Source organism: Oxyura jamaicensis, chromosome 5 (assembly GCF_011077185.1).
Source record: "Oxyura jamaicensis isolate SHBP4307 breed ruddy duck chromosome 5, BPBGC_Ojam_1.0, whole genome shotgun sequence".
NCBI classification, from domain to species: Eukaryota; Metazoa; Chordata; class Aves; order Anseriformes; family Anatidae; genus Oxyura; species Oxyura jamaicensis.
The window spans coordinates 9598610-9622734 of record NC_048897.1 but is presented as its reverse complement, the minus strand read 5'-3'; the positions used below and the strand labels follow the sequence as shown (position 1 = coordinate 9622734).

The window sequence follows — 24125 nt, the reverse complement described above, 5'->3', positions numbered from 1 at the left end:
GGGAGGCCTGACCTTGGTGTGCAGGATGAGGGCCTGAGTTCTGGACAGGCTCACTCGATTTGTTTCTTTAAGAATTTGTTCCCAGCACCAGTTCCTGTCACATGCCTTGCATAGCATGAAATTCTCATGGCATTAGTGTCTCAGCGTGAAACAGGATCTGGAAAGCTGGGAGCCTTACATACGTGGGATGGGGCCGGAAGGGGTGCTGAGAGGTTAAGCTTGTTTTGTTCAGACACGCCACGCAATCCTAGCAAGAGGCAGTCCTCGTCCTGTAGCACTTGAATCAGAACAGATGTAGCACATGAGAAGGGAAGGGTAATGCTCTCCCACCACCACTTTTTATAAGCTGAGAAATCGAGGCACAGAGCTATTTGGTGCCTGGCTTGCAGTCCCAGAGGGAGTTTGTGGCACCACTGACAAATGCACCCACAGCACCGCTCTGCAGGAGTGAGATCACCAAGTGCCATCTTCCACGTGCAGAGGATCCAAGGCTGCGGGTGGTAGATCATCTTAGCACAGATGTGAGCAGAGCCATAGCAGCCCTTTGTCAGGCTGGAAGCCAGCTTCAGTCCCAGCATCGAAGACTGGACACTGGACACATGGTTCAGGACATCCGAGCGGAGGCTCTTTACTGACCAGGAGCTGTCTTGTACAAGAGTAGCATGCACGCAGCTTCATGGGGAGATGTGTTGAGCTGCCATTTGAAAAACAACTCCTTGAATGACATCCAATTTGACTTTCTTTTTTCTCCTTCTTCCCTTCTCCTTCCATCAGGAAAGTTGATAGGGATTGACGTGTGTCAGGGGGGCGGAAGGACAGATCGCTCCAGTCACGAGGAGACCTTTGAGTCAGGCTGGTCAGATGATATGGACCCGGCAGATGATGAAGAGAAACGCTTCTGCTCCATGATGGAGCAGCTTGGAGCAGCCCAAGTGTTTGAAGAGTAAGTAGGAGAACCTCATGGCCTTACTTCTGCCCTGTTTTCAACTTGCAGTACTGACACTTAAAAGTACCAGTGAACACCAAAGAGGTGAAGCTTGCTCACTTCAGGTTTTCTCTATTGCTCTCTTGTGTTTGTATATGCTTGGTAACAAATGCAGTGAAGTCTGGGCTTTCTCATCAGTTCTAAATTACTTTCAGTGCAGTGCTTTTCTCAGTTTCCCAAACTGCAAGTTCAATACCACAGCTGTAAAATGTAGCAATTGATGTGGAAACTCATCTGCACGCAGCAAATGAAAAGAAGCCTGTGAGGGTTAGACAAGGTAAGGAGGATGTGTGTGCTGTCTCTTCCAAAAGGGGGTGTGATTGTTCACACATGTTCAGAGAATCTTAGCTCTGAGAGCATGCCTGAAGGATCTGTGCTGAAGGGGCCACTTGGGACTGGGCTGATCTTGAAAATGGTGAGAGGCTAAAATGGGCGAGGGATTAAAACCTGTGCCTTAAAAATTGATATCAACGCTCATGCAGTGGTAGAGTCTGCTGACCCCAGTGTCATCCAGCTGCTATACCACAAGAGATTTTTTTTAGGGCCTTCCCAAGTGAAACATTCTCTATAAATGCTTCGTACTGATGCACACTTGCTGGAGCTGGGGTGGCCCGACAGCATCCATGGCAGGCTTTGATTTTTTCAGACATCACAGTACAGCAGTTGTCAGCAGTTTGCTGGGAGCAGATGTGCTCCCAGTAGGGACAGGAGACAGATGGGATTGGAGACAGAAGCTGAGAGCAAAGGATTTTGCTGCTTGTAGAGCATCGTCTGTCGTGAAACAGATTGTTTTGTTTCATTTTCATTGTGATACAGAACATCTACCTGTTTTTTTTTTAATGCTAAACAGCTTCTCAAGAAAACTTCTGGGAAGCTTTTATGCCTCAAGCAATGGGATGACACTGTGAAAGGCTGTATTATTGTTTTGGATGAGTAGCTTCTGCTGTCTATGGCTGTTTGTGAAGCATCTGGTCTTAAAGTGTGTTAGGACTTACCTTGAGTTTTGTTTTGACCACTTACTTGTAGTTTTGTGCAATGAGTCCAACAGCTACTTCATATCATACCTTTGTGCTGAGCCAGTTGTAAGGAATTAACAAAAACCAGAACTTAATTGGGGATAGATTAGGAATCTGAACTATCTTCACTGGTTTTGCTACAGATAAATAAATGGCTTTGTGTGTTAATGGAGCTGAATATTTTCAGTTATCTAAAATGTGAAGTTTTGAAGAACTGTCAGTTCTTCAGTTTTTTCAACTTGAGACAAAAGTGGGAGGCTATCTTGTGATGGTGGCAGAGGGAATCAAGGGCTTTTTGGTATTTTTTTTTTCCATGAAGAATACTAAGGAAGACAAATACATAGACAAAGAAAAATTCTATTTGGATAATGTCTATGTTTGTTTTGTACATTTCAAGGTAGTTTCTCCAAAGTAATCCATGGATTTGAAAAAGAAAAAAAAAAAACAAGAAAAAAAAAACCTATTTCCCAAAACAAACATGAGACTTATGAGACTCTTTGAGAAAGATTTAGTTTCTAAGTGCTCTATACTAGTTGCGATGAGCTAAATGCCAAAACAATGTAATGGTTATTGCAGGTTCAGAAAAATAAAACTTTGGATTTCCGGGGCTTCCTCCATAATCCTAGTGCAACACCTTGGAAAACTTGCTTCTTTTGTTTGTGCCTCAGCTCCCAAATTTGTTGAATAAGCAAACAAACAAGGGCAGCAGCATCCACCAGTACAGTCATGGTGTGATAAAACCAATGTGATGTGTGCTGGCTGTAAGAGTTTGCTGCTTGATCACAGCTGACAGCAAATTTGCTGAATGTTTATCTCTTTCAATCTTCGTTTAAACACTGAATGTGTTATGACTGAGTACTGGGAAAATAATCATTCCAGAGCTGCTTTCTAGGCAACTCCTTTGCTCTTTCAGCTGACCTCTTTCATTTTAACGTCGCAGTAGATCTCAGTCCCTGTGCACACTCAGAAACTGTCTGCCCTTCTTCTTTGCTGTATGGTGTAATGGAGGAGGTCACAGGAGGATGGCAGGCTGTCAGCCCCTGAGTGTGCATCAGAGTTGGAGTAACAATCCAGAAGATGACAAAAATTAATTTGCTTTCCTTCTCTCTTGTGTGCTTGCTCCAGTCCAAGTGAGGTTCGGGACCTTTGGGCTCGGCTACGAAAGGAGCGCCCGGAGCTCTTAGCCAGTTTTGAGGAGTTTCTGTTGCGTGTTTCATCGTACATCAAGGAGGTGAATCATGAGAAGGAGTCTATGGAGCAGGCATTGAAGCGGTAAGGAGAACATCATGGCCAGCTGCTGTCAGGAACCAGCTGGTACTTGGATGCAATTTTGTGTGTTATGTTCTTCCTCAAGTACAAGGGTAGACTGGGTTACAGGACTTGGGTTCTTTTCTTGCTGTAATAAAATGACTCTTTATCTCGACTTAATTGCCACAGGTTTGTTTTGCATTGGTGCACACCCATAATGTTTGGTCTGGTTAAAATCCCACTCAAATAACTTTTTGGCAATGCTACACAGCTGTTAGTAGAACTCTTTCCACCACCTCTCCTATTTTCTTTCTGCATTCTCTTTCTCTCTCCTGACAGTGTACCCTTCCTTTTGTAGGAAGGAGACAGACCATGACCGAGAAGTCAGGTGCCTTTATGAAGAAATGGAGCAACAGATCAAAGCAGAAAGGGAGCGGATAATATGCCAGGTACCTCATCTTTCTTGGCTGAAGTCTGGTCTTTCTGTGGTCTGAAGCAGGGGTGGTGGCTCATCTGGCCAAAGAGCAGCTCTTAACTGTGCTGGGTGTTACATCAGCAGATGTGTGTCTTTACCTCTGCAGGAAGCACTGAGACATGACAGGAGTAACCTGCTCCAAAAGGAACTGCGTAGCAAAGAGCAGGAGCTGGAGAAAATTCTCTACCGTCAGAAGAAGGTAACAGGACCCGAAGCCTTTCTAAAGCATATCCCCTTCTACTGTCTTTCTGTTGAGACCTTTTCTGTCTGAGGGTGGTTTTCATCAGCTGACACTTAGCGTTAGCTAGTCGTCGCCTGTCCCTGAAAGTGTTGAAGTGGATTGGTTTGTCCTCAGCTGAAGTGTCATCCTGTGACATCTTGGCTGCTCAGCTTCTTATCTGGTTGGGTTTCTCTTGTACTTTGCCTTGCCTTTATTTGGCAAGGAAAATGGGGTAAAGATTTGGAAATTTTGAGTTTGGAGCCTTTTGTAGTGTGTAAGAAAGCTGTGTATGCACATGCAAGAGCCAGATTTCTACAGTTTTTCTTCTGCTCCAGAATAACCCAGAGAGAACAGTTCTGTGATGCTTTGAGTTGTTTGTACTGCATGCTTGCACTTCAGCATCTGATGACGTACTGATTAATCAGTCAATGAAAAGATCAAAGCAGAAACTTTCCATTGGCTTTCTGTCCCTGCTATGTACATTTGTATGTGATGGTCTGTTCTGGATGACTTTCCTTTCCTTGAAAAACAGAACCCTGCAGAAACAAGTCATGGGAGGTACCTGGAAGGTGCTGGTGATTGGAGGAATCCAAGTTGGATATCTGGCCTTGAACACCTCCAGGGCTGGGGCATCTGCAGCTTCTCTGGGCAGCCTGTGCCAGGGCCTCACCATCCTCTGAGTGAAGAATTTGCTCCTAACTTCTAATCTAAATCTCCCTTCTTGTAGTCTAAAACCACCCCTCTTGTCCTGTCTCTCCCTGCCCGACCAAAAAGTCGCTCTCCAGTGTTTTTGATGAGCCTCCTTTAAGTATGGAAAAGCTGCAAAAAGGTCCCCCCGGAGCCTTCTCTTCTGTAGGCTGAACATCCCCAGCTCTCTGAGCCTTTCTTCATAGGAGAGGTGCTCCAGCCTCTGAGCATCCTCGTGGCCTCATCTGGGCCCGCTCTAACACCTCCACATCCTTCTTGTGCTGGGGACCCCAGACCTGGACGCAGCACTCCCAGGAGGACTTCACAAAGGCAGAGCAGAGGGGGACAATCACGTCCCTCCCCTGCTGCCACCCCTCTGTTGATGCAGCCCAGGATGCAGTTGCCCTTCTGGGCTGCAAGCACTCACTGCTGGCTCGTGTTGAGCTTTTTGTCCACCAGAACCCCCAGGTCCTTCTCTGCAGGGCTGCTCTCAATGACTTGACCTTAACCCTAACCCTTGCACTGGGCCTTGTTGAACCTCATTAGGTTCACTTGGGCCCACTTCTCCATCCTGTCCAGGTCCCCCTGGATGGCATGCCTTCCTTCCGTTGGATCTCCTGCACCACTCAGCTTGGTGTCATCTGCAAACTTGCTGAGGGAGTGCTTGGTCCCACTGTCCATGTCATTGACAAAGACATGAAACAGCACCAGTCCCGAGACAGGCCCCTGAGAATTAATCTTGAGACACAAAGGTACAATTGCTAATAGGATTAAGGAAATGGAGCATTTGCCTTAAGAAGAGAAACTAGGAAAACTTAAATCTAATTTTGGAGAGAAGGAGGCTGAGGGAAGGTATAACAGCTTTACGGACTCAGGATGGTGTTACATATTATTATATATAATTATTATTACTCTATGTTATATTGTATAATGCAGTGTATAAAACATGTTAGTATTATATATAATTACATATTGTTACATAATTATATATAAAACATAAGATCCACGTGGAACTATTACTCCCTAAATCCCACAACAGCAGAAGTGAAGGACACTCAGTGAGACTAGTATGAGACTGGTCGAGAAGAACGTACTTCTTTACAAGTCACTAGCAAACTGCATTTTTTTGCCACAGGAGGTTGTAGAGGAAAGCAGTATCAGCAGTCCAAAAATGGATTGGACAAACTAATGGATAGGAGTCTGTAAACATGAAAAGGAGAAATAATCAGGGATGGAGATTCTCATCATCCCTAGTCCAGGTACTGTAGGTGCTGGGGATGGAGATCGTAGTGGCTGTCTAGGCATGTTCTTCCTAAATAGTATCTCCTTGTGTTATGGATGAAGGCAGAATGTGGGACTATGTGGAGACTTTCTTACTCAAATGAGCATTTCTGATGCCTTTAACTCCAAGGCTCATACCAAGCTACATGGATAATCAGGTCCCTCTTGTGGTGTATGGCCAGTATTGTGATCATGCTCTTCTGCATTACTGTTTGAGTACAGACAACATAAAGCCAGAGAGTTCTTTCTGACAGAGAATTCTTAGGGAGGGGCAGGTTTTTTAATTAAAGCCTGTCCTCTGGCTTATTGAAAGACCCAGAGGCCGTGGGCTGGTGTTGCTGTTTCTTACTCTGAACTTGACTGCTCAGCATATGTGGCTGGGCTCAAATTTTCCATGATGTCCAAAGGACTGGAACTCTCCAGACAAAGCTGGGCATGACTTGTGCTTGAAGCCTCGGTGGGGAGAGATGTGGGGCTTGTGTTTCAAGGAACATAGGAAAGGTGAGCTCTGATCATGACTGTTGTATATACGCATTTGCAGAGAGCAGCAGGAAGGAAAAGAGCACTTTATCTTGTCCACAGTGTGCTGCTTTCCTTTCCCTCAGAGAGCCTAGCTGAAGGTGCAGAAAAGGCAGGCTTTAAAGCACGCATGGATTTCTGTTTCCGTAAGAGTACCTGCTCTGTGGTGAGATCGCATCTCACTGTGCCTGACTTTCTGTCTATGTGGTAAGAAGTTGTCACAGATGGTGTTCAAAGGGCTAAACTTGTTTGTGTGCGAGGGCAAAACATTTAGTAACAGACAGCTTGTGCAGCCTGGGTAACTGTGAGCATGGAAGCAGAACATTCAGTTCAGGTGGTGGGTACCACAATTCCTGCGTAGCACCAGCTTCAGCAGAGGGCCCTGTTTAGCTGGTGTGGTTGACTGGATATTGACGTGTCAGTATGCTCCTCCTAGTGATGCCGTACTCATCTGAGACGAGAGAATTTGACTGCTGCATCCATCCTGGACTCTCTCCCAGACTATACCAGCCATTTGTGAGGAAGCACATCACTAGAGGCAGCAGGCTTTGAACTTCCCAAGTCAGACCTGTTATTTGTGCTGGTGTGTTGTGCTGTCTGGAGTGGAACTGTGCCCCAGTGGCACTTCAACAACACCTCTAGCCCGAGGTTCTGTCTCCAACAGTAGAAAAGGGCACCCAGTCACTTAACTTCCCCTATGTCAGCAGCGTGACATGCCCCAACACCTCAATGTATCCCCTTTTTGGCTTAGGAAATCCTTAAACGAGATGATGCATTTCAACAACTATGCTTCCCTCAGTAACCCCTGCTTCCACCCTTATTTTGCCAGTCCTCCTTTGGCCCCCATTTGCACTCTGATTTCTGCAGTGCCCAATAGCAGCAAGTTCCTCACCCTGAAGCACTTCCTCAGCTGTGCCCAACTAATTGTGCTGCTTGCTCCCCAGTGCTGGCACTGATGAGACATAATTGCTTCCAGTTCACCTTCTTGATACCCCTGGTGGTGTTGTAGACCTGAGCTGTGTTTTAATCCCTTCTGCCTTGTTTACGTCTGCTCTTTCAGGTTATTTTTACAGTCACGACTGCAGCACAGAGCCCTTCCTCTCTGTATCTAACACCTCTTCCTCCTCCTCTCCCATTACAGCTGGAACACCAGCTGCAGTCTCTGAACTCGGAGCAGCTGGAGACCCGTGTGCAGAATGAAAGGCTCCGGCACCTGAACGAAAACCTGCTGGAGGAGCTGGAGAAAAGCAAATGGGAGCTGGAGGCTGTGAAGGGGCAACTACAGAAGCTCCAGAAAGAGGCCCAGCTTGAGCAAGAGCAGAAGGACAGGTAGGAGTGGGCAGGGAAGGGGCTGTGTGGGCTGCCTGAGCAGGAACCCAGGCAGAGAAGGAAAGGTGTGCAAGTAGTTAAAGAATAAGGATGTCTAATTAGAAGCTTTGGCCTTGCCAGAAGACTGTCTGTTTCTTCCTGAGGCAGAGAGGTTCATTATTGCCTCTGTAAAGTTCCTACAGATCCTATGCTGACCAGTTGTGTTCCTGTTTCCGGGCTTAATGTAATAATACTCAGCTGCAACACTGGCATGTCTCGCTTCCAGCTGGCAGTGAGCATCCTTCCCATCCCTAACAGCTGGGGAACCTGGAGTGTGAAGGGCGAGATGGGTTCCCTGCCCTCATGCTGGAGGAGAGTGGGAGAACTGTGGTCTCAGCTCCCACGGCAGTGCTGCTTCCTCTGAGTCATCCAGGCATTGGACAGGCCCTTATCTTTGTGAACATCACGTGTGTCCCTGAGAAAGGGATCTTTGCATCTCCTGTCCTATTGATTTATCTCTTTTAAATTCGCTTCACCCAGGGATGTGTTCAGAGTCTCCAAGAACATGCAGAAAGAGAAACAAAGCCTCCTTCGGCAGCTGGAGCTCCTCAGGTAAGAACTAGAGACAGATGTCGAGCTCTCGTGCACGTCAGGGACTCAGACCAGACCCTGCTTCCTTCCTTGGGGGAGCCCAAACGGCTGGCATGGTTGATGGCCAGCTTGGGGGTAGGAGTGGAGGGTTGACCTTTCTTGTGAAGTTCATTGCCTGCTTCACTGGCAGTGCTGAGGGCTTGTTTCTCCCACAGAAAGCTATGGGAGTGTACTCAAATAGTGCTCACACTGCTTGTTTTTCTAGGCCCAGACAGAGCAGTTGGAATCTGGTCAGCACCAGCAGGGCATGGGCTGTGTTATTTTACTGAGTAATCCCTCCAGTTGAGGAATTTAGTTTTCCCTGCTGACTAAAGGGTAGCATGCAGAGCCTGTTACCTGAGCTGGGATACTTGGAAATCCCAACATACTCAGCAATAAAGAGCATCTGTATTTGTGCCCCAACTTCCCTTCCCATTTAGCTTTCAAATGTCAGCCTTTACTGCATTGTTGGTGAGTGCTTCATTGTCTCTCTCGTGTGTCTTTCTTTGGAGCAGAGAGATGAACAAGAAGCTTCGAGATGAGCGAGACACTTTCGAAGCCAAGAAGCCGGTTAGTCTAAGAAAGAAAACCCCAATTCCCAACCACCCTCCTTTCATCTGCTGCTGTTGCTGTCACCATATGGGGGCCTATCCCTTCCACGGGGGACAATGACCTGACCTCACGAGTCTTGGTGTGGTGCTTATACAGACTTCTGGCACCTCTGGAGACAAGCTCTGCTGGTTGCTCTTTCCAGCTGCCCGGGTGTAACCCAAGGCATGTCAGCTTGTGACTGTAACGCAGCCGCGGGCAGGGCTGAACGCGTGCTGCCTGCTGCACGTGCTGGGCCTGTGCTTTTGGGCAGGATTTGGGCACGTGCAAGGAGGGGAGCGAAGCTGCATGCGTTCCTGGAGCTGGGTGGTGAGGAAGAAGATGGATGCCCAGGTGTGCTGCCTGCTGACCCGGGGTGGAGGGGCACGGGAGGGTTTCAGAATTTCTCTGACTCTTTGAGTTCGTAGTAGATGTGTTCAGATGTTCCTCGGTGGCAGCTCCCCGGCCCTGTGGTGGAGGTGCAGCAACGAGCCTTGTATCAGAGGGCTAGGAGAAAGCAGGGGGCCTCTGAGCCCTGGGGAACATCTGGAGCGGCAGTGCCATCTCTGGCCTTTCCTAGACTCCAAGACGAGTACAAATACATGATCTGTTTTGAATTATTAGTTTTTCATGAAAAAAGTCTTGTTGTTCACAAATGTCATTGCTGAGGCTGCTCTGTGCCCATCTTGGACCCCTCCCTGCTGCCGTGCGCCTTTCCTGGCTGTGCCACCATGCTGCACTTGAAGACCTGGAAGTAGCTGTCTTGCAGTGATGAGAGGCAGCAGCAGGCTGAGAGACTTTTCTGGCTGGTGTGCGAGGGAACGAGAAAGGAAGCACAGGGAGAGTGCCTGGATAGGAGACAGTACGCTGCAGAGGGGAAGCTGCTGGGGGAGAGGCTGGAGTTCACCTCCAAGTAGAGAAGCGCCTGTAGAAAATAACTCCAGTAACTGTTTTGGATGGAGGTGAGGTGTGTGTGCATGTGCCTGTGTGTGTTTCTGAAATCTGAGGGAAGAATTTTTTTCTTTCTTCATTTTTAAAGCTGCTAAGTAAGCATATATGAGTGTGTGTGATGTGTATGTTTGTGCCAGGGCTTCCTCTTGCCATGTATAATGCTTCAGCAGCTTCTGGGTTCCCGTGGGTGCGTGGGTGCCCCATGGAGACCATGGTTCAGGTACGTGCCTGTGTGTGCCAAGTTTGTCTGCTTCTCTTTTCTTCTCTGCTTTCCTGCTATGCCCCACCTGGGGCTGCTCTGAAACACGACAGCTGCAGGCGGACCCAAGAGAGGGCCATGCAGAGAGTTGTGGTGTAGAGGAACCACCTTCTCCTTCCTCTGCTGGCACTAGGGATGCAGCAGCAGGGTGAACTCCTGCTACCACCTTTGCTCATCTTGCATGGCTGTGTCATGCTGGGCAGACGAAGCCTGTACTGGAATAAGGTTTTTTCCTTTGTCAGCCAGGACATCTCGTTGGCCATTCTCGTTTCAGTCTGCAGGAAAGCAGGGCTCCAGGGGATTGCAGAGATGCTGTTGTTGTCACGCACCTGCAGAAGATCCGCTGTCCAGCCTGTCCCGCTGTCAGAGGGAGAGGAAATAGCAATCCTTCTTGCAGCAGCAAAAAGGAGAGTCCAGCCTTCTGCTGTGGATCCCTAGTGCGTGACTCTCTGGCACAGAGTATTGGTGCTTTCACGAGCTAAAAAGAAACATAAGGTCTTTAATATCCTTTCTTAGTGCTGCAAAGAGCTATGTTATTTCTCTGAGATGAAGGTATGACAGTGGTTCTTTCATAGCAATGACTTTGAAGTGGTTGGAAGGAGGCGTTGGGCTGCACGTGGCTGACAGCAACCCAGCTGCTGCTCCTTTGCACTTCTCAGTGCCCAGCTTAATACCTTGCTCTTCATAAGAGTTTCTGGCCTTGCTGGGGTGGGCAGACCTGGCCCCACAGCATGGTGAGGCACGGTTTCGCCCCAGTGGCTAGGTCACAGATAGCAACGTGTGGCTATTTCTGCCTGTGTGCAAACCGCTGCTGGGTGCTTTTAAGACCCAGGTTCTGTTTTGCCCCCACCCAGCTATGGAGTTACCCTCGCGTGCTGCATGTTCACAGATGTCTTGCCCTGAATGAGCAAATTCCATGTCTGCTCATCGCGAGGAGTGTTTTGGAACTTTGACTGCACTGGACATACGTTTGTATTTCACTGATAAACCAGAAGATGCCTTTTTTTTTTTTTTCTTTCCCATCCAAAATGCTTTCATGTGTGCTGTTCCATTGTGGAATCCCCGCTCTGTGTGCTGTACAGCTGTGATGTTGCGCCTGTCCCTGTACCATCACTGTGAAAAGCCAAATGTTCCATAAAGCTGGCAGGCCAATAAAGCATGGCAGAACCAGTGGCAAAACACCCCCCGTTGTTTCTCCTTTCTTCCCCAGGTACGTACTCCGCAGGCGGCTGCTTCCCCTCTCGGTAGGGCAGTGCAGTAGCAGGTGCCTGGGTGTCCCTTTGCTCTGTAGGTGGCTTGAAGACTGCAACTCAGCCGAACCTCAAGTGGGCCATAATGCAATTTCCTCATTTCCATGGGTGTAGAGTGCCCTTGAGCACACCTGCTGTTCCCAGCACAGACCCTGAAAAGTTCCTCCTCCATCCCTGCTGGGGAACCACTGGCTGGCTGGACCAGAAACACCATTGCAGAGCAGTGGCTCTCTGTGCTGGATCGCTCCTGTGGCTCAAGCTGTTCCTAAACACCAGTTTTATATGTAATGTTTTCTTTTTCCTTTAAGTTCCCAGTTGGGTGAGGCCCTCTGGGGAGTCCGGAGTGCCTCCTCTTGTTGAATTGGACTCTGGTAAAGGTGCCTTGGGGGTTCTAGCCCACAAAGCAGCTTCTTCAGTTTTTGCCTTACAAAATGAACCTGGGATTATTGAAGAAATAATCTCTGTAGTCCTCCCCTGGGCTGCAGGCAGCACAAAGGCAGGCCTGGCAGGAGCTGCCTGCAGCGTTTGGTCGCCTCAGAACTGCTGCAGATCCGGCAGGCTGTTGACTCCTCTTTTTTTCCCCACCTTTACCCCAAAATAACTTGGTAGGATGTGTCCAGGCTTCCAGAGGGAGTACTTCTCCCTGCTCCTGGTGCCAGGGTGGTGGCACCCTGTCGCACTGTCTCTTGCTTGGTGTTTTTTTGGGTATACAGAGCAATTCAGACAGAGCATGAGGGAGGGGACAAGGCTTTCCCGTGGCTCTGGGGAGAGCTGGTGGGTCAGCCCTCACTCCGCCACAGGCTCCCCTGTGTGATCTCAGCAAATCGCTCCTCTTTGACCCTGGGAAAGAGAAAGCTGCTGTAGCTGGGAGGCGAGGGCTGTGAGAGCTGTTCTGCTTTCCCCTCCTCGGGGAAGGTGCTGAGCGCCGGCTGTAGGGACGAGAGGAGGTAAGTAGGAGGGAAGCGTGGCGATGTGTGCGTGAGGCAGAGCACGTGCGTTGCCCTTGGCAGAGCAGTCTCCTTTCTTTCCTGTGGTACTTGTGTGGCTGTGGGTGAGTACCCGTGGAGCAGGGGGCTGGTCTGTCCCACAAAATGCCGGCATTATAAAAAGGCAGGTGGGGAAAGAGAGAATCAGCCGTGATGCACAGGGGTGAGCGAGCCACAGAAAGGAAAGCTCTGGCTGGCAGAGGAAAACTACAGCTTGAGGCACCGTCATTTTCTGATGGACTTTGTTGCGAAGGGGAAAGTGGTGCTTTCTGGCATGAGTTAAGTGAGCTGAGCTGAGTGGAGTGAACCCTGTGCTTGTGTCTGTTCCAGCCCTGCGCTCCCGAAGCGGCCTGCAGCTGCAGCAACTGGTTAAACTGGGGCCGCCCAGGTTGCTGGGCCGCAGTGACATTCCTCACCCCTTCTCTTTTCAACTTCCAGGCGCCTCAGAGCAAAAAGCCCCTCTTGAAGAACGGGTCAGTGCTAGGCAGCTACCTGCAGGACGACAAGCCGGTCAAACGGTTAGAGGGGCCTCTCTGTGTCGTGTTCGTGGTGTCGCCCTGTGCCCGCTGGAGCACCCTGTCGGTCCGTCCGTGTGCCCTGTCTGGCCCCACGGCCCGGCGCTGTCTGTCTGTGGGAGCATGGGGGAGACGCGGCCCGGCTCCTGGCACGAGGTGCTGTGGGCCCGGCACGAAGCTGAGGGTGCTGTCAGTGAACACAAACACGTGGTGGTGGCCGCTTCTGCACGCAGCAGTGGGGGCAGCCTCTAACTCCTCCAGAAGCTATGGGAGTGTTTGTGGGATGGGAATCAAGGGGGCTGCTTCCGAGTCGGGTGGATGCATTAAAATTGGATCATCTCGCTGGCGTGCCTGCTCCTCCTCAGGCAGAAACCCTGCCCACTGGGGCATGGCACAGGGCAGCACTCGGAGCACTTCAAGCACCAAGCGTCACCTCAGCTGTGCCGGCATTAACCACCAGCCCTCGTGAGCCGCGTGTGCCAAGCACGCCTGGTTTGGCCAAAAGCCTGGTTTGCAAGAGAGAGCCTGGCTTGGAGCTGGATCTCCCCTGCATCTGGCAGCCCCAAACAGGATTTGAAGGTGGCACGCTTCCCTCCTTCGTACCAGGTCTCTGCAGACAGCTCCCGTCCCTTCCCAGTTGCTCCTGGTGCCAGCCAGAGACACGGGTCAAGGCTCAGAATTTCTCCCAGCTTTAACTCACCCTCAGTGCTTGCAGTTCTGTAAGAACTGAGCTTCAGGCTCATGGATTGATGGCAAGCCAGGTGAACTGTGGAGCGGGCTCCTGGCTGGGAGCTGCTGGGCTCGGTCTGAGGCAGAGCTCCTTCATAGCTGGGCGGCTGGCAGGCGTGCTGTCTGTGGGACCAGACACGCTTTTTCTTTTTTTTCCTTTCTTCCCTGAAGAGGCTTTGGAGTCTCAGCCTCTCATTGCTGCTTCTCCAGCTGGGCCTGGAAGATAGGGACCGTTCCCCGGAGCCTGAGCCCAGGAGGATGTGTCTGTTCTCCATGGGCAGAGGTTCCAGCTGCCCAGCTCCAGATTTGGGGAGATGCAGGGAGGATGACCAGGGACGTGAGCTCCATTAAAGACCAGGCTGAATATTGCAGCCCTGGTGAGGTGTGGGCACAGGCATGAGAAGGGAGTTGTTGCCTTGATTTCTGTACCAGCAGGAAGGGGGAAATGTTGCAGATAGAAGTGGGATGTGCTGCCTCTCTTACAGACTGGCTGCAGTAAGCCTTTGGGCTCTCTCTTCTTTGCTTCCAAGTGCAGTCTGGTGTCCAGCAAAGGTAACGGAGATCTCTGGTGGATAAAGCCTTTGAGTTCTGAGTCTTCTCGCTCCCTTCTAGTCCTTTAACCACAGAAAGCCAAGGCTGAGTGAAGATGCTTCCTCGCTCCTTGGCAATGATTGCAGTAGTTTAGGTCTGCAATTCCTAGCTGTGATTTGAAGGCTGTCCCTCCCCTTACCATGTCTCTGCCCCCACTGCGTGACATCAGCCTGCCCTTGTGTAGGCACGGGCACAGCACCTATTCCCCAGCACCACCTCTTGGGCAGGGGAGCCCTGGGCGTTTGTTGCTGTTGAGAGCACAGCATGGCTGGCAGGAAGCTTTAAAAAAAGAAAAAAAATGGGGGGGAGGTGGATCTTGGCTCCCTGATGGCACTCCAATGCCAGGTGGAGCGACATGGGAACAGTTTGAGTGTGCTCTGCTGCTGCCTGGCCTCAGCACGGCTCTGCTTCAGCAGTGTTTGGAAGTCCTGGAGCTTCGCTTTGTGGAGCACGGCTGTGGGCCTTCAGCAGAGGGCAGTAACGTGTGTACAAAGAGCTTTTGGTTTGTTTCTATGTTTGTGTTTAAGCCTTTCTTCTGCTGCCACCTCTGTATACTTTGCCTCATTTTTCAGTACTGGGGGATCCTTGAAAAATCCAGAAGGTGGGGATTTTTTATTAAAATTAATGAAATATATGTCAGCACATCTGAGCATAGCATAGCTCAAGTGAGCTGTGCCTCTTTCCCCCAGGGGTGCTGCTGGTGCCTTAGTCCCAGGGAAAGTGGTGTGTGTGTGTGTGTGTGAAGCAGAGTTTCTGGAAGCAGTGTGTGCACTAATTGGATCGTACTGGTTGTTTGGGGAATTTGCAGCCCCCCCCCCCCTCCTTCTCTTCCCTCCCCTCCAAACCCCGTTTCTGGTGCCTTTGGGCTTTAATGCAGACAACTGGCCTCTGCGGACCTTCCTATCGCCTTCCCAGCGGATATGGCCATGGAAGAACCCAACAGGAAGAGCTGTAAATACTTCCCAGGCAGCGAGTCGTGGCTGAAGACAGGAGAAGGAGGCAGCACAAACTTTGGGGAGAACAGCAGAGCCAAGGAGAGGTGGCCAGCGGCAGCAGATGCTGAGAGGTTGAAGGTGACTTTGAAGGGTGATGCTGAATGTAGAAAAAATGCCGATGGCTTGGATGATGCTCCATTGCCTCCTAGAGGACAGCCCGTTGGCACTGAAACCAGGGTGAGTCTGATTACTTGGGGTTCAGCCTCTGTAAATTTGCAGTACAGTTCACGTTTTTTGTGATTTAATGCCTAAACCAAAGCACAGTCCGTAGCTGGGCTTTTCAAAAGTGCATCCCTTTCTTCTGTTGTAGCTCCAGGTGCTGGAACCAGCCAGTTGCTCCCCAGATCGCATCTTCAAAGTGGTGTTTGTAGGGAACTCCGGCGTTGGCAAGAGCTCCTTCATCCACCGCTTCTGCTATGACAGGTTCTTGGCTGAGCTCAACGCAACCATCGGTAAGTAATAGAGTTCCTGCCTCATCTGAGTAAGAAGGATGGGGAAGTTGGCCTGGAGATGGTCTTCTTTTCCATCATTTTAGCCCAGACAACTTCTAACCTTAAAAGTAAGGGTGGTGCCACTCCCAGTTTTGAGTCAAACTGGCAGTTTCCCTGAACTAGTATTGATCTTGCTTATTGGCCTTACAACGACAAGCAGCTCTCTCCCCATCCGGTCTTATGACTGTTGTTACCTCCCTGACAGGTATTGATTACCAGGTGAAGAGCCTGATGGTGGATAACACCCAAGTTGCTTTACAGCTGTGGGATACAGCTGGACAAGAAAGGTAAGCAAACTGTGAGGGTTCCCCACTGCCAGGCTCAGAGTAGAAAAGAGGATGAAAGGGAAAGGAATGTGTGCGCCTGGATTCAGTCCCTAGGAAAATTACTAGCTTCAGGACCAGGGAGTGCCCAGCAGCTGTTTCAGTGCTGGACCTGCAGCAAAGGTCTCTTCAGAGACACTCGAAGTTGTGGCTGCAAAGCAGGCCTGGAGAGATGGCTTTAGGGACTGACAGAAGAATCATTTTCCATATGTGCTGTGGCTTCAGGTAGTCTGCCCATAAATCACTGTGTGGTAGGACTCAGAGCTCCTCCAGTCCACAAAGCTCTCCTGTGTCAGCCTGCTTCTGGAAAGAGCTGCAGGACAGGGCTGTAGCATAGGACAGAAATGATTTCAAAAGCATAGGTCATCACTAGAAGATGTCACCAGCACTGTTGGAGAGGGTCAGAGTAGTAGAGGACACGCTTCACTCTCACCTGCTAGACATGCAGGCCCACCACTACCTCTGTGTAAATTATACTTTATTTAGGATGTACTTTGAAGCTTAAGATCAAAAGCTTTTGCAAGGGGGCTGCTAACCTCAGAGCCTAGCAAAAAGAAGTGTTGGGTGTTCCATGCTAAAGATGGACCAGGCCTTTGGGAGGCAGCTAAAGTCAGGGGAATGTGGCAATCCTGAGCTGTGCCGACAGAATAGCGATGCTGTCTGCCTCAGCCAGCTAGACCAGTAGGATGCTCTATTGAAAAGTGAACTCCTTCTTCCAAACTCAAGGTTCACACTGAAGAGATCAAGATTTCTATTTAAGGGGACTACTGTGGGGTTTTTCGGTGCTGAAGCGGAGCAGGAAGTTGTTAGGACATGAAACGTGGCTGTTTGCTGAGGCCAGGTTGCGTCAGAGGCCAAACTCAATATATTGGCTCTGCAGAAGAACCATTAGAGTATGCCCCTGAAGCGTTAGCAGGTCTTAGATGTGTGCTTGCAGGAAAGAACTTGGCTCAGCGCTGATACTGAAGAGGAGGTTTGGAAAGAAGCCAAAGCTTTCCTTACCTCTAGAGAAATACAGATTACTTCTAACTGGAGGGGCCTGACTGAGTATCCTACGGATGAGACAGAAGAACTCCTCAGAGCGGGCAGGAGAGAGCTCCTTGGTGACTCCCCTGAAACTGGTTCATGCTGCATTTTATGTTTCTTCTGGAGCACTTAACCTATCCTCTAGCTGCAGAGGTGCACCTTGGCTGCCAAAGACACAGGCTGCGCTTTCTCAGCTGGGGCAGCTGCCAGAATGCCATGCCCTTAGCGGAGGGAGACAGGACAGGCTTCAGGCAATCGGCTGAAGGGTTCAGGAGGGTCACTACTTGCTGTGCATTTTCTTGGCTCTTAATAGAATAGGAGAGCTTGTTATCCTGTGCAGGGCAGAAATACACAGCTGCCTGCTGAGATCCCATACTTGCGCTGTGTTCAGTTCCATCCGTTTCCATGCAATGTGATGTTATGTCATGGCCTATCACAAACTGCTTGCAGGTTTTAGGCATTTTTATTATTATTATTTATTATTGGAGTTTATTCCCAAAATACAAGTCTGTTGTTCTAACAGGTACCCACAGGACCAAGTAGATGTCTGGTGGGAGTTTCTCCTGGAAATTGTGTCTAACTGCGGAGTTTATGTATGGCAGCATCGCTTTGTAGGTTTAAAACTGGAAACAGACTGTACTGATGCTGAGATCTTAATTGCTGTTTTGGCAACACTGGGGCAGACACTATGCACGCCTAGTTTATTCTATGGCACAGCTTAGTCTGCAGATTCTTCCAGACTTCAGAGAAAGATCACGTTTTTTTCCACCCAGTTCCCTTTTTACAGGTTATTACCTCTTCTTATCCCACCTAAACAGACTCTTCCATGTTTCTTTTCCCAATCTGGAAAGGCCTTCCTTCCTGCTTTCTCAGCACAGCGTGTTTGGAAAGACTCCTGCTATTCGTGGCTGCCTGGCCTGCTGCACAGTTGGGGTCTCAAAGGCCCGCGGATTTGACCTATTTGTCACCAGTCCGTGTGCGCCAGCCCCAGGGGACGGGGACACATCGCACGTGCAGGAGCTGCCAGCCCGTGCAGGGAGCCTGTGCTGAACGTCAGATAATCTCCTTCTGTTTCCTGTCGTTGCACGCCTCGTGGTTCTGAGGGTGCCTCTGGTTCTGTTGGGGCTCAGGTTCCGGAGCGTCACCAAGCAGTATTTCCGGAAGGCGGATGGCATTCTGGTGATGTACGACGTCACGGCCGAGTGCTCCTTCACCGCGGTGCGCAACTGGATGAGCAGCGTCCAGGTGAGAGCAGGGCCTTGGCTTTCACCTGCTGGCGGTGCTGCCTCTGCCTGGCGCTGTTCTTGCTCCAGCGAGGGAGGGAGCGATGTTCTGGGGGCCTCGGGAGGTCCTGGTGGCCTTGGGAAGAGGAATTGTGGAAGCAGATGTTACAGGTGCTGACTGCGGTGGTGAGTGTGGGACCAGGGGCTTGTTGAAGGTACCACAAATCTAGTGGCAGCTTGTGTTTCAGTACTCTGGTAATCCCACCCATTTTTACCTGCAAACTCTCATCAAGAAGCATTCATCTGTGGCTCGTCTCTGCAAGCAGAGACAAAAGTACCTCTGTATAAGTTAAATATGTTGTGTGCAGATGGCTCAAAGTTGATGGGAAACAGTCAAGAGTTTTTTTTTTTTTTTTTTTTTTTTCCACCATGTTGAGTCTCAAAAACCAAGTCCTAAATGCAATAAATATAGGTTGGAGGCCTGTTGGGGGAGAAAAAAAAATCTATTTCTTTGGATTTTAAAAAATCAAAGGTTAAGATTTTCAAAACTAGCCTCTAAAAATCAGGCTTCTTTCAGGAAGGTTAAACTGAGCATGCAGAAAATCAAAGCACCCCAGATCTGTAACCTTTAATAATCTCCCTTCTTTTCTTTCTCGCATCTTAGTTTTTGTTTTGTTTTGTTTTGTTTTGTTTTTTGTTTTTTGTTTTTTTTTGCTTTGAAACCTAAACTCTTCAGGTACTGTAAGTCATCCGGGGCAGTCAAGTTTGGAAATAATTTCCATCCCCATCCTGCAGTCTTACTCTGGTGATGCTCTAGTGGAGCTGTAGGGAGTTTTACCAAAGGTAGTGGGCTCCAGGAATTGCCTAGAAATAAGTTACTGCAGAGACTGTAAGAGCTGGAAGCTACTCGGCCTCTTACAACTTGTCCAGAGGGTCTTCAGTAAGGGATGGCGCAGTTTAGAACAGCACCTTAGACAAATAGTACTACACAGACAGCAAAAAAAAATTAGAACTCAAGTCCTGCCTGGTTTTAAATGCAGTGTGCCCTATAGGCTGCTGGACTTTTCTTTGGGCTTTGTATTTCCCAGAGAAGAATTTATTCCCTGCCTCCCCTCTCTCAGCATCCCAGCTGCACACACCAGACATTTGAAATATATTCCCATGGTTTAAGCTTCCTTCCACAAACCCCTCGGGCTATTTGAGGAACAGCCCTTTAATGTACTTGAAGGGAATATTTTGGCAGCTTCTTGAGGGACCCTAATCCTGCTGCCACTGAAATCAGTGGCAGAGCTCTTGTTTGCATGAGTTGGAACAGGATCTGCTTTGAGATATTTCTGTCCCTCAGCTGAGTCCCTAGGGTGCTTTGCTCTGTTTCTTTTGCAGGAAGGTATCGAGGATGGAGCTGTGGTCTTTCTGCTTGGAAATAAAATGGATGCCGCGCAGAGAGAGACCCGGCATGTCCCCAGGGCAGAGGGGGAAAGGCTGGCGAAGGTGTGCCTCTGCTCCCCTGCTCCACCTGCCCAGCAGCCTCCCTCCAGCTGGGAGCAGAGCAACCTGGAGCCATTTCCCAGTGTGGTACCTTCCCTCCCCACCCCAACACCAACACGTACCGAGGTCCCCGTGGTACCAGGGAAGATGAGGTGGGGACCAGCACGTGGCAGACAACAGCCCTGGGGGCATGCTCATGCATTGCTCTGGAGGCTCGATGCCTCCTTGCCTGCAAGGATGCTTAGTTTTTTTTCTGAGGGGAGAGCACAGGTCTGCTTTCCCACTCAAGGACCCACACGATGCATCCTGGTGGTGAGGGTGGGCCAGCTCCCAGGGGTGTGGGTGGGTGGTGGGGTGAGCTGGCAGCTGAGGTGGGTGCGTGCTGTGCTCTCTGGCAGGAATACAAGGCTGTCTTCTATGAGTGCAGTGCGATGACCGGCTACAACATCATGGAGCCCATGCTGCACATGGCCAGGTCAGTAACGGGAGCAGGAAATATCCCCAGCTGTAGGTCACTGGCGTGGGCTCTCCTAGGGAATGGGCAAGAAGAGGCGCTGTCAGACGGACTTTGCCATGTCACTAAAAACACCTGGAGCAATGGGTTCTTCCCCACTGACTCCAGGGCCCTAATCTTCTGTGGCTGGAGAGCACCAGGCATAGACTGGACATCGTCGCATGCACATCTTCCTCTGGTGGAGCTGTCTGTTGAAAAATCAGGAGCTGAATTTGACCATTGCATCACAAGAACTGGGTGTGCTATCCCAGATTTTAAGTTGGCATTTTCAATTTGCAAGCTACACGTGCTTCTGGGGGGGTGGAGGGGTTCTTCCCTACTAAGCGTTACAGAGACTGTGATATTTTGGGAGTAATATTTTTCTTGCTAAGGATAAGGGGGGACACTTTGTAAGGCCGAAGGAGGTTTGCACTAATCATTTTTAAAAAAGCAAGTGTTTTTGAAAAATTCTTTGAAATCTTGCGAGAAAAATATCCTTTTGTTTTCTTTTATCCCTTCCTCTCCTGCTATAACACCTCTGTTAAGTTCACAGCAGGACGTGGCTGTTTATTAACTGGGATGATTTACTTAGATAAATGATGTGTCCCGTAGCGCACACCTTCGTGCTCATTTTGTGTGTGTGGTTTATCTAGCCCAGCTCCCAGAGAAGCCCAGTCTTGGGTCCACTCTCTTCTTACAATCCTGACTGGCCCTGGATGATGGGAGAACAAAGAGCGCAGTCAGGTGCCACAGCAGGAGTAGCTGAGTAGTTTGATTTGTGTTCTCGATCTGTGCTGCTTGTTCCAGGTTGCTGACAGCACAAGAAGACAGGCAGAGGGAGAATGCCCTGCAGCTGGAAGATGTCAGCAGGAGGAAAGGGTGCTGCACGTAAGGCACATCGATGTGTCAGCAAGAGACGCCTGTCAGCACCAGTTCGTGAAGCTGGGATTCCTTTGAAGCAAGCTGAATCCGATGGTATCGGGTCTGCAGAGACTTAGGGAAGCCGCAGCTTTTCCCCATCTGGGAACTTCAAGGCACTAAATCGGGCCAAAATGTACGTGTGATCTGTACTGCTCCATTTCCCACCTCTCACACAGCCCTGGTCTCTGCTTTCTTGGGGGAATTGGGCTAGTCTGGCACAAACTACGTCTTCTGTCCGGAGTGGTCACTTCCTTGTGAAATGCCGTTTCCTTTTGTTTCTGGCACAGTGGCCTAGCAACACCACGGAGGATGCAGTGGGAGCTGTGTTAAATACATTATTTTAGTGTAAGAAATAAAGAGAGAATTTTAAATTTGGGCTATCTCCAGGTAGTAATCCTTCTGTCTCAAAGCGCATCCTCCTCCTCTCGGTTCTGTAGAGCAGAGCCCAGCTGACAGCTTGCTCTCAACGGGAAAGCCTCCGTCAGTCCCTGTAAGATCTGAATCGGGCCCTGCACTTGCTGGGAAATTTGCTTTAACTTGCCAACACTGCAGTTAACTGATTCTATATGTGGACATACTGATAAAACCATTCATCCCCACGCCGTTCCTCACTTTGTTACCCTCCTTCTCGTGCTGTTTACAGGACACAGAGCATTGCCCCGAGACTCGCGGGTGACCATGGTGCTGGCACCTATTGCAGGCGCTGTGCTGTACCTACCGGGGGCCATACACAGCCTGTTTCAAGGCTGCGTGCCGCCTGCTTCCTCCCATTCTCTTACTCTTTCCTGAAAGGTCTCCAGCAGTTAGGAGCTGACATATCCGCAGTACATACATGGCCTGGAATCACGAGGCAGCTGCCTCAGCTGTGAAACGTACCTACTGGAACTTTTCCTCCTTTTCCTTATGAAGGGCCCAAGCAAGAGAAGGGCTGAGGTAGGATCTGGCCCTAAATGTGCCCCTCTCGGCTGCTCTGGCTCTGCAGGACGCTGCGTAGCTGCTGCTGTGCCTGGGCACGGAGCCCCTGTGTCCTTTGGGGTGTGACGCTTTCTCTGTTCACAGCTCGGTTGCTCTTAATGCCGTGTGAGTTTCTCCTTGAACCCGTTTCTGCATGTGACTGTGAAATCTTGGGCACACGACATGATAACGCAGCTATGAAACAGGTCCCCAACCTCGCAGCGTAGGGAAGGCCTATCTATATCCACTGACTTTCCTCTCTGGGGATAAGGCATTGACTCTGACTCCGAATGTCTGTTTATGGCACAATTTTCTCTGGGAATATCCCAGGCAGGGATGTGCTCTGAGTCATCTACAGCCCATCAGCATTACAAAGAACTTCCATGGTTCCTCCCTGTGCCATTTAATCCTGATAGGAAAGAGGGAGATTCTCTCCAAAGAGCCGGATTCCTGATTAAAAGGAGTAGCTACATGTATTGTTTCTGCTCAGTCCTTGCTGCGGGCTGGCTGGGGCTCATGCTGTTGTAGAGCTGGTGGGTTTAACTGCACAAATGCCTTGCAGGGACCGGGAAGCAGTGAGTTAGGGGAGGCCTGAAGGAACCGAAGCTGCTGGTTTGGAGCTTAGGGTAGCACAGTGGAACTGCTTGTGTTTGTGAGAAAGGATGTTTGGGAAGGGAAATCTAATCTGAGAAATCACCTGTAATATTTAGACTGCCTGACAGTGCAGTTGTGGACTTGCTGTGTTCTAGCTGATGTGGCCGTGAAGAAGCATAGATATTATCCCCTGTTAAATGGGTCAAACCCACTGCCTGACTTGGAGGAGCTGCTGTCAGTGATCCATCTGCATCATGCTCCAGTCGCAGGTTACTAAGGAGCAGCACCGAGAACTGGTGTCTTTGGTCCAGGCACACCAATAACGCTAACATTTACTTACCTGCAGCTGCATCCTGGGCAGGATTTGGGAAGCTGCTAGAAGGAAGAGAGCAGTATCCAGGCTGCTAACGTGGTCTGAATGTGCACCTCCCACACTGCATGCAAAGCACATGAAAGATAAAGGAGTAGAAATATAGCTGGCACACGAGTATGGGACACTGTGTATTACTGTCATCGGTGTTGTCATACTACAGTAAAAACAAAGAACTACGCCCCTTTTTTTTGGTGTACAACCTTAAGTATGTTTTCTTAGTGTGCAAGCAGAGTGCAGACAATAAAGAAATGCTGTCTTGCAAATGGTTGTGTTGAAAGAGGTTTTTTTCAGGAGCTGCAGGAGATTCGGTTGCCTTTTTTAGTTGCCCACTGTAGCATACAGCGCTCAGGAAGTGCTGAGCGCTCTGTCCCCGGTGGTGGCACCCACAGGAGGTTTATAAGTTATAAAAGCAGGGAGAGAGTTGATCTGAACCCCTTGTTTCAGAGGCAGCACAGGAACAATTTGTCTCCTGTCTTGTTTTTTTTTTTTTTCTCTTTAAAGCAGCCAGAGCCTGGCTGCTGGGAAGGCAGAGCAGGGAAGAGGGAACTGGGAGAACTGGGGCCATTGCAGAGCCTTCTGAGAGGGCACATTGTCTCCTTGCATCCATACTTGTAGAACTAGATGTATTTGGTAATATCCCATACATCCTGTTCACCAGAGTTAGGAATTTCATAGTTCTTAATCCCTGTGCCCTATGTTTGTTTCGATACATTTGTGTATTTACAGAACTGTCTACCTGTAGCTTTGGCCAAAGCAATTAGTACTTGTTTCTCCTGCTACAACCAGCACAGGGAGTAGTTAACTATAACTTTTTTTAGTGGGGACAAGGTGCAGTTTTGTTTCACCCATGACAAAGTGGCACAGAGGCTGAGCAGGTTGCCCTTGGACAACAGTAAGCACCAGGGTGGGGTTTATTTTGGATGCTGTTCTGTTGCTTTTCTGGACAATGTTTAAATTTCTTGTTGGAAGACCTAGATCCTTACATTCTGGAGGTGCACGTTGTTAG

At 49.5% G+C, this 24125-nt stretch overlaps 1 protein-coding gene across 10 annotated transcripts in view; it reads left to right on the top strand.

The window, feature by feature from the left end:
• CRACR2B (calcium release activated channel regulator 2B) overlaps positions 1 to 21574 on the top strand; it is a 43299-nt gene extending 21725 nt beyond the window's left edge. For 7 of the 10 annotated variants that reach the window (XM_035327267.1, XM_035327264.1, XM_035327261.1 and 4 more), the window contains exons 4-19: positions 775 to 943; positions 3127 to 3273; positions 3608 to 3698; positions 3831 to 3923; positions 7573 to 7760; positions 8280 to 8351; positions 8885 to 8939; positions 12842 to 12921; positions 13858 to 14018; positions 15112 to 15410; positions 15544 to 15685; positions 15930 to 16011; positions 18204 to 18318; positions 19680 to 19787; positions 20183 to 20259; positions 21085 to 21574. In XM_035327267.1, the coding sequence (XP_035183158.1) occupies positions 775 to 943; positions 3127 to 3273; positions 3608 to 3698; positions 3831 to 3923; positions 7573 to 7760; positions 8280 to 8351; positions 8885 to 8939; positions 12842 to 12921; positions 13858 to 14018; positions 15112 to 15410; positions 15544 to 15685; positions 15930 to 16011; positions 18204 to 18318; positions 19680 to 19787; positions 20183 to 20259; positions 21085 to 21169 (1964 nt within the window). In that variant the 3' untranslated portion in view covers positions 21170 to 21574. Of the gene's footprint in view, positions 1 to 774; positions 944 to 3126; positions 3274 to 3607; positions 3699 to 3830; positions 3924 to 7572; positions 7761 to 8279; positions 8352 to 8884; positions 8940 to 12841; positions 12922 to 13857; positions 14019 to 15111; positions 15411 to 15543; positions 15686 to 15929; positions 16109 to 16391; positions 18085 to 18203; positions 18654 to 19679; positions 19788 to 20182; positions 20260 to 21084 lie in introns of those variants that run through there. The other 3 variants (XM_035327260.1, XR_004751214.1, XM_035327259.1) reach the window with 3 other exon arrangements.
• The last annotated feature ends 2551 nt before the right edge of the window (positions 21575 to 24125 follow it).